The 9,635-nt window shown below is 34.3% G+C and overlaps 2 protein-coding genes across 2 annotated transcripts; both read right to left on the bottom strand.

The window, feature by feature from the left end:
- Positions 1-2,301: 2,301 nt before the first annotated feature.
- On the bottom strand, positions 2,302-3,501 carry LOC117111990 (uncharacterized protein F54H12.2-like). The gene has a single exon (XM_033255041.1). The coding sequence runs from the start codon at positions 3,499-3,501 to the stop codon at positions 2,302-2,304; it is 1,200 nt and encodes a 399-aa protein (XP_033110932.1).
- A 3,678-nt stretch (positions 3,502-7,179) lies between these two features.
- LOC117111988 lies at positions 7,180-7,575 on the bottom strand. Its single transcript, XM_033255039.1, has one exon. The coding sequence runs from the start codon at positions 7,573-7,575 to the stop codon at positions 7,180-7,182; it is 396 nt and encodes a 131-aa protein (XP_033110930.1).
- Positions 7,576-9,635: the final 2,060 nt, after the last annotated feature.

Below are 9,635 nucleotides of genomic sequence, written 5' to 3'. Positions count from 1 at the left end.
GTCGTAAACTTATTTAATAAAGGATCTCATCACAGAAACATTTCGGTGATTTTCATCATGCAAAATTTTTTCTATGGGTCAAAAGAAATCGTACCATTACTTTAAACGCTAACTATATTGTGCTATTCAAGAACCCTAGAGATAAGACACAGATAATTAACCTTTCAAAGCGGATGTATCCTGGAAAAAGCCATTTCTTACAAGAAGCGTTCGATGACGCAACACGTGAATCATACGGGTATTTATTCATTGATCTTAAACCATATACACCGGAAGAAATGAGAGTTCGCACAAATATATTTTCAACAAGTAATCATTTTGCATACGTACCAAAAATATAAGTAAGCATTGTTTAACTAAATTCGATTCATTCATACGTTCATCAACATCATGTCAAAACGTGTAAAGAAAAACGCTGAGACTTTACGGTTTTTAGCTCATTGTACACCTAAACAGAGAAAGCTTCTCCTAGAGAACGCCGACAAGGAGCTCATAACGACTATCTGTGAGTGCGCAATGAATGTTTTAAAAGGCAATGTGCCTATAACCACAGCTCATAAGAAGAAATTGATGAGGTACAAGCAACACTTGCGAAATATTGCTAACAAGAAAAAGTCTACGCTGAAAGGAAAACAAATACTAATTCAAAAAGGAGACTTTCTCGGTCTTGTGCTAAAACCTATTTTACAAACCCTAGGAAGTTTGCTGTTGAAATAATGGAGCATACTAAGAAAATGGTTGTAGTTCCACAAGAATTGGCGAGCGTTATACTGCATAGTCGACGCAATGAACGGACAGAAAATACAGTGACTACTAGTTTAGATAAGTCAATGAATGATATACTCGGTAGGCAAGATCTTAACGATTACGATAAAGTTACCATGTACAATCAAGTTCTACAGCATTATTTACAGAGAGAGAAACGCATTACTAATCCTAAACCTATAAGTTTGAACATAGGACCCAACCAAACTTCAACGGGAGAAAAACGAGATGAGGAGGATATGGACAAACCAGATCCTATACTAACCGATGCATTAAATTCAGTCTCCACTGCCTTAAAATCAAAAACTAAAAAATTGCTAGAGTGGATAGCACGTTACAGGGGTACGGGTACAATAGACTGGAATACGTACGGAGAGGTTATATTTGATGGAGAAATTTTAAAAGGCAGTAATTTAATAGATTTAGTAAAGGATATTATACAGGAAAGACGAGGTTTCGAACCTATAGGTTGGAAAGAATTCCTTGTGGTATTAGCTAAATTAAATACTCCTGAAAGTTTAATCAGTAATTCGACACGTCGAACTGTTCTACAACGAATAAAATCTGGTGGAATAAAAACTAAGTCCGAAGTACAGCCTATGTCCGAAGCCGTTGTTAAAAAGAAAACAAAATCATCAAAACGTAAATCATCTAGGTCTTGGCTCGACTTTTAAACGAATGTAAAAGGTGTTTTTTTTTTCTGGTTGCTGTGTTAAAAAATAAAAAAATGAATACATCAAGTATTTTGTTTTCTTTGCCTTATTTCTTCGTTAAAATTTAATGTTTAGTGTTGCAGTTGTGTGAGATGAGACACGAGTGAAAGAAAAAAAAAGAATGAAAAGTACAAATTAATATCTTTTTTTTCATTTTAATAAACACACAAATATTATAGCTGATTAATTAACATGTTCACAAACTGAATCTTAATATATTCCTTATCATACACAGGTAAATTAACATCGTATCTACGTTTCACAAAATCGTTAACAAATGAATCATTAGCATTTTTATCTCTAGTAAACATATTAACTATAGTTGAACTATCAACACCTCTACATCTATGCAAGATATAAAAAATACAATATTGACCACACACGGTCGACAAAGGAGCCTGTATCGCTCTATCATTAAATGTCCAAGTACGTATAGAATCATCGAGAAATTTTACAAAGTTCTGATTGTAATACTCTGGAGGGTTTCCAAATGAGTCAAAGAAATCTCCTTCGTATTGGTTATTCATAAAAAAAAATGCTACCCAATGCGAACCATTCTCTTTATTACTATCCACGTTCGTTATGTAAGCTCTAGGGTAGCCCTTATCCCCTTTAGGTAGGCGATCAGAAGGATATAGGCCTACGCCCCGAAAGTATCGTTTAGTTAAAGGACCTGATTTAATTAATCTTAAAAGTTGTATAGTGTCCATGATTAGAAATCTAAGATTACGTTACGAGACTTATCTATTTCAATAAGTGAATCAAATTTGGAGTAAATTATAACGTTAATTGTTTCTGTCAAAGCAGTAGCAAATTGAATTTCTTAACGTATATTTCCTTGTTTAATTAGATTGAAATGTCCACTGTTTGATAAATCTGGGGTGAGGTCAAATGCAAACAATGAGTAGCCTTTTCCGTAGTCCTCCCTAGATATCTGGTTTTCGGTATCTTCGAATAATGTACTTAAACCGGAGAATAAACTCTGATACGCTAAAATATAACTTCCTTCACCGTTAGCTTCGAAATTTGGTTTAAGCGGTTTCCAAGGTACTTGCTCACCATCTAGATAGAAGGCCATAAAGTTTGTATTAAAGTGCTGAAAGTTGTACGGGTTCTTAGAGTAACTCCCGTTGAAGGCGTCTGTACTCACTAGACCAACAACTAGGCGCTTAGGAAGATTCCCATTGTACAGCGATTCCCTGGTAAACGATAAATTTTCCCGCGGTACGGAAAGCGTTTTCACCTCGACGCGACGGAGCGGGTATTTAGCTGTTCCTTTTTCCAGCGCTTTAGCGTGAGCCAGCGCTACGGATGGATTAAGTTTTACTTTTCTTACATACACTGAGGCGTCTTCCAAATGTACTTTGAATCCTGCCGCTGCATCGGATGACATAAGACAAAATGAGTTTTTACTTCTGTGTAATTTAATTTTAACATCGGCACCATTAAGCATCATAAGATCTTGGAAAAATATATCGCAGTGAAGAGGCCCTATCAAATCCACCAAACGTCTACCGTTAGTAAATTCAGAACGTTTTTTGAGTTCATTATTAGCTACAGCATTTCCAACTGTAGGATTAGCCGCATCAATTCTACCTGCAGTATCTTTGTAAAACAATCCTCCGGTAAGATGAGTTTGCTTAGCATCCGTACCGTAGGTTAACAGCGTTTCAATCATAGCCCTATACGAATAAGCGTTGGTAGATGATGTAATCAACCTCTCGTTCAATGTAATATCAACTTCATTGAATAAAGATTGTAATAGTAAATTGACTGTTCCAACTGGATCATCGGCGTCTAGATCCGTTCCGCCTGGATTCGTGATTTTTGCTTTCACGCGTAACATGTATTCTTCGTTAGAACCATGTATATTAAATTGTACTGGACCAGTATCTGTTATAGAGGTAAAGGGGTGAAATTCTATCCAATGACCCTTTGTTATGCTAGTTTGAGTCGGTGGAACGGAAAACAAATCCAGCTCCGATTTGAGGCATTCACATGAGTTTTTGTGTACGTAAGACATAGTGAATGTTAGTCGAATATATCGGAGGTTCTTCTCACTCTCTTGTTTCTCGTTCGAGTGATACCTCTACTATTTCGTTTTCTCTTTTTATTCATATTCATTCGTCTGAGAAACGAAATACGTTTACCGGCCTGTACCACACGCGTTTTAGCCGATTGCTTAACACTTTTTCCGCTCATTACATCTCCCGCAATTTCTGCACCTGTGATTAACGCTTGCTTCCCCAATGTCTTGGCCCCTTTCTTCAATAACGGCACGGCTCGTTTAAATAGACCTGAAAGCATACCTCCAAGGCCAAATCCCCGTTGGTTCATAGTTCCTTGAAAAACAGGTACTGTTGAGCCTCCAACCTGCCCAAGGTAATAATCTTCGTACGCATTTACCATTATACCACATAAGACGATCTACTCTGTCGAAAATGAAACTTCACCAAAACCTTTCCACGTTGAAATGAAACTTTCTCACCGGTATCGGACCTTATATCCACTAATATAGTATCAATATCTTTTTTAACTACGCGTTTATAGTGAGGCATTGCGTATTCATGATTCATTCTTTTTTCATATGACTTTCCTTGGTTTGTAAAATTCTCAACAGAGGTACGCTAGCATCTCCAACTCGCTGATATTCGATCATGTCTGTATACACGTACAAAGAGGTTACTCTGTAATGAAGGTTAATAGGTCTTTTACCTATAATTTCCGATAGTTCAGTTATCGAATCCAAGTCGATTCCCAGTAACGTTTTAAATCCTCCTAAAGATTGAATACTTGCATGTGCGTTGGTTAATATACCGACTCTCTCGGAAATAGGCAGGAATCTGAACATTATTTGATCATTTATATTATTCTTTCCTAAAGTATTGTTGATTTCATCAATCAATTTATCCCCCGACGTGTAATAACCACTTTGAATAACTATTTCGTAGGTCGTATCTGTTTTCACGTAGAATGTATTGTTTGTTTCATCTACGTTAAACCACGAATGTGGATATTGAATTTCTGCTAAACCAACTTCCCACTCTCCACGAAGGCGTAGGGGTTCGGCTAACTTTGAAGTGTAACTGGTAAGTGTATTTTTGGGAAAGTAATTCATCGAGCTATTGCTCGGTAACGAAATGTAGAACTGCGCTGCCATGTTTATCTGACAATATTTTGAACCCAACTGTTAAATTTACTCGGATATCCTAACCATTTAACGAAAAATTCCGTTTTACCGTTGCGCTTTCGTTTTCGTATGACTTTCTGAAGACGATAGGTATCTTTGTCGGATTTAGAAACTTTTTGTATCTCCTTCTCGTAGAAATTCCCCTCGATTTCCTCACCATCCCAATCTTTGAGTTTATAAGTCGGGACAGGTTGGCTAAATAACCTTTCTCAAAAAGCAGTTTATGTCTACTAATTCGTACTTGATCACCGACTTTAAATTTGGATCGTGTAGGTCTAGGCTGTTTTCTTTCTCCGTAAAGGGTTTGCCATACATCATGCTCATTTTCTTTCGTAACTAGGATAGGTGCCGTCCCAATCGATCCATGTTTTGAATTGTTATAGCTTGAAACTAGTTTAGGAAGCGTGTCGATATAGTTTTTAGTACTTTTTAATGTAAAGTATTTCCACATCCTGCTTTTTAAGGTTCTATTGAATCGCTCGACAACACTTGCCTTGGTTTCGTTGTTTGTCGTAAAAAAATGTATACCTAATGATTTTAAGTACGATTGCACTTTTTTATTTGTAAATTCAGTTCCTTTATCAGTATGGATTTTAATAGGTTTTCGTTTACCAGATAACAATTTCTTTATAGCTTTTAACATGGTATCTGAGGACTTATTCTTTATAGGTAGAACCCACGCATATTTAGAAAAAACATCTATGCATGTTATAAGAAATTTATTTTGCTTATTGTATCGTTTTTACGAAGTCAAATCTACCAAGTCCATTTCCCATTGTTCGTCTATACGTGTACCCTGTTTCTCTGGAATTTACGATAAATGGGTTAATGTAATGTGTATGTATCTTGTCTGCTCAGCCAGTCCTGAACTTGTTTCTTGGTTATGTTTATGTTATCTTTCACGCTCTGATAAAGTCGATCAACACCACCGAAACTTCCAGGATGTTTAGGATCGTAATACACTTGTCTCAATTGCTCATACATACTCATTTCTCTCTATCACTCAAATGAAAAGAAAACTCTAAAAACATGTACTTAATAACACGCAAAGAATAAATTTCATTTCATTTTTTCAAGCGAGTTTTATTTTTAACAAGCATATTGAATTTTATCGTATACAATAAAATAATCACATCATTCAAGTTAATCGTTTACATAAAAAAAAATTACAAACACGATAAATATTAATTATTAGGCAAAGAATATCTTTATTATCACATAAAATTGTCATAAAGAAAAAAAAATTAAATTAAGTTAAAACAGATCAAGTTGTAGTAAAATTAACATAAATAAAAAGAGAAACGAAAGAAATTTTACTTTTCATTTAAAAATATTTTCAATTAAATTTCAGATAGGCTTAGAGTACAGTGTACGTAAATGTACTTAGCTTTTCATAAAAGCTAATACTTTGTTATACAAATTAATATCTTTTTTGATTTGATTAATAATAATTCGAAAACTTAATGCACCAGAATTATGTCGAGCAGAGAACCATTGGTTATACATAGTATGATAATTAATATATTGATCCGAATTTAAAGTTTCATAAAAATATTTATCAAGCTGTTCTTCCTCTGACATCATTAGATATATGTCATGGTCAACTTGACTAGCCCTGTTAAACTCGCATCCATAACAGTCTCTTTCCACGTACATTTTAACTGTGTTGGAAAATTGTTCAATAAAGATTACTTCCAGAATGTCTTTTATTACTTTTAATTCTTCTTTTTTCTCTTGCGATTCGTCCTCATCCTCAAAAACATTATGATCAATCGGCCCATCGTTCACGCACAGAAACGCGCTATAGTCGTTCACGTCATATACAGAATTGTTCAGTACACTTTCTTCTGAAATACTCCCATTGATAAACTTAATAAAAATTTCATCATCATCAGAGAATTCACTGTAGTGTTTTTCTTCGCCTTCTTCTTCGTCTTTTTCTTCTTCCTTGTTGAGAATTTTGTCAAAGTCATTTTCAAACACATCATGATTGAAAAAAAAGTTTGAATCATCGTCTCCTGTTAAGTCGATGAATGGAATAGGAACCGTCATATCATCGTCAGTTAAATCGATAATCGGAGTTTGTATATCAACATCTTCCTCGGTTAAATCAATGATTGGATTTTGATTTGTGATTTCGTCCCCGGTTTAATCGATGATCTGAGTCGATACCATCTGATTCTCTGCGTTGATTTCCATGGTTAAGTTTGACTTCTTGATGTTTATAGTCCAGCTACAGATGTGGATGTCGAATGATGGTTCAAGATTTGCTTCGTGTTATATACTATTCCAAGGGATGCAATTAAATATCAACGCATCATGTTGTCTGTTGTTTAATGATCTTGACAATCACACTCTACATCATCATATGTATACATCCATTTGTAAAGTTCATTGTCGGAGTTCCTGTCGGCACTTTTTACACCCGTTGTTTCGTTAGGGTGCTTTCCATTGCCAATTTGGTCTGATGCGACACCACAATCATCAATGCCTTCAAGTTCATTAATCATTTCATCGACGGCAGAGCTTTATCAGTTCCCGCCACTGCATAATTGCAAGATTAATCCCTTTTCGGCTTGGTTTAAAATTACCGCCATCCTCTGTCTTATAAAACTCTCTCAGGCAGGCAAAGACTTGTGAATTCCAACGTTGGACAATAATGTGTCTCTTCTCTGTCAGGAAAATTCTATTGGTCGCTGTAACTGTACTTTGGTTTGTCATCATTGATTCATTTTTGTAAAACTGACTTTTTACTGGTCTCATATCTTCTCTGAAAGAAGCGCTAACATTTGGTCTAACTTCTACTTTCTGCTTCTTGTTAGGCTGCATAACACGCTGCATTGTAGCCTTTGCCTTCTCAGTAAACTTAGAATCGGTGTAATCAGCAGTTAGCATATAGAAATTCATTATGACAGAGAAAAGTATACTAGTTTCTCGTAGACAAGACAGCTGGAGTTGTTTCAACGTATTTAGAAACTAAACTGATGTCTTAACTTGAATTTTACTCAGAATATATACACTAAATTGACTAGAAGGATTAAGTGACGTCGGTAGCGTCGCTTCCTTATTCCTTTTGGTTTTATTTTAAATATTTATTTATTTTCTATTTTTATTTGAAAATTAAATAGAATTTGATTAAGTGACGTCAAAAAAACTTTTCATGATGACGCAGAATATTCAAATTACCTAGTCACCGCGATGAAAGAGAACAATATCATTCATCCAATAGAATTCCTTCTTATCGTGACGTACCATCTCCATATCACGTTACTATACAAACTATTAATAATACTATCAATGACACCGCACATTCTTTCTATTGTTTAATACCGTTGTTTAATTGAAATTAATCCCTTTGAAACACCAACACCGCACTTCCTAAAATTAATTAACTACATAACACCTATTTTAAACCGGACATCCTTTCTATTGTTTTATACCTATTGTTCAATTGATATTAATGCCAAGTTCACTTCCTAATATTATTTACGTTTGTCGCCCTCTCTAGTTTAGCCGTGTAAGAAAGTTTTACACAATATGGCCGTTAAACGTCAGGCTATACTTTGATGTTTTAAATAACAAGTATAACTGTGCTTCACAATGTGTTTCTCGGTATGCTTAGAGATATAGTGTTCCGGGATTGTTGTCATAAGATATTTAGGATGTTTCCAGAAGTAAATGCTATGACTACATAGATGTTCAATGTAGCTGTTGAGTTGCACAGAGATTAGGGATCAATTAATACATTACAAACTAGCAGACAGGAAGTTTTTACGTATCTGGTTTATATTGCAGCACTGTATTACAATGTGCATGCCAAATTTATAATAAATAAATAATATTTTTAGAAGTTTTAGAGGTGTTACTTGCAAAATATCTTTAATACTAATCAATGTTATTATAAGTTTCTTGTTTTAAAACGTGTAATCCCATTCAATAGTAATACTTTTGGAGCAAATATGTGACCCAGATTTATAAACCAACTTGTGGGGATTAATATTGAAATATATAATGCACGAAATTTATAATACAGTATGAAAATGTGGCTGAATATATATACAGGAACAAATATTTTAACGTATGGCTTTCTACAGTCTGGTGTAATGTTAGTCTATGAATTTGGTTATTTTGTAATGGCTGGATTATGCCTATGTCTGCATGCTTTTAAACGTTTGCTGATCAATTTGGTATTGCAATTTAAAAGAAAACTTCGATTTTGTTGTTGTACACCATTTTTTGTTTAGTATTTTGAAATATTTATATAGTTGAACTTGCCTATGTCGTATCCAAAATGCCATTGAGAAATTGTTTGACAAAACTAAATTGACTTGCACTTACAGTAATGGAAAACAACAATTCGGCATGTAAAATTAGATTGACTTAGAAATTATGGCAAATCGTCTTAGGCAAGTTTAACTGGTTTATTTATCATGTTTGATTGCCTTGTATTATTTACCATAGCCAAGATTTCTTCTTTCATGATGATTTTCAACATTCATGATATTTTTGGTGCTTTACTTGGTTATTGATTATTACTGTACATAAATTCAAGAGTACTGGTGTTACTAAATAAATATTTTTTAAACACAATTTATCATCCTTGTATATGGCAAATAATTTCTTACAATTGTATTTTCTCAGTTAATATAAAATTGTTTCACTGTACACAGAACAAAACACTGAAGCAGTCAGGTATTAAGATATATCACTGCATTTAACACACATTATTTATTATCAAAATATTAAATGTATCGATTTACAGTTAGTTTAACACCAATGTAAAGAATATGATAGAACAAGTTAAATTTATTTACTGTACACAAAACTCCAAATCACAGAGCTCCAAATTTTAAAATATGAGACGCGAGTGGGGAAGACACAAGAATATTGCATTTGGAAAATACTGTACTTAACAACAAAATGTTCGTGAAATCAATTTGGCTGGCCTATTCGCATCTGGCCTATCC

This window comes from Anneissia japonica, unplaced genomic scaffold (assembly GCF_011630105.1).
Source record: "Anneissia japonica isolate Jap-2015-1 unplaced genomic scaffold, ASM1163010v1 scaffold1226_len25662_cov110, whole genome shotgun sequence".
Lineage (NCBI taxonomy): Eukaryota > Metazoa > Echinodermata > Crinoidea > Comatulida > Comatulidae > Anneissia > Anneissia japonica.
This window is presented reverse-complemented; position numbering and strand designations above follow the sequence as displayed.

Coding starts and splice junctions, on each gene's coding strand:
- LOC117111990 (XM_033255041.1), bottom strand. CDS start 3,501: ATGTCTTACGTACACAAAAACTCATGTGAATGCCTCAAATCGGAGCTG.
- LOC117111988 (XM_033255039.1), bottom strand. CDS start 7,575: ATGAATTTCTATATGCTAACTGCTGATTACACCGATTCTAAGTTTACT.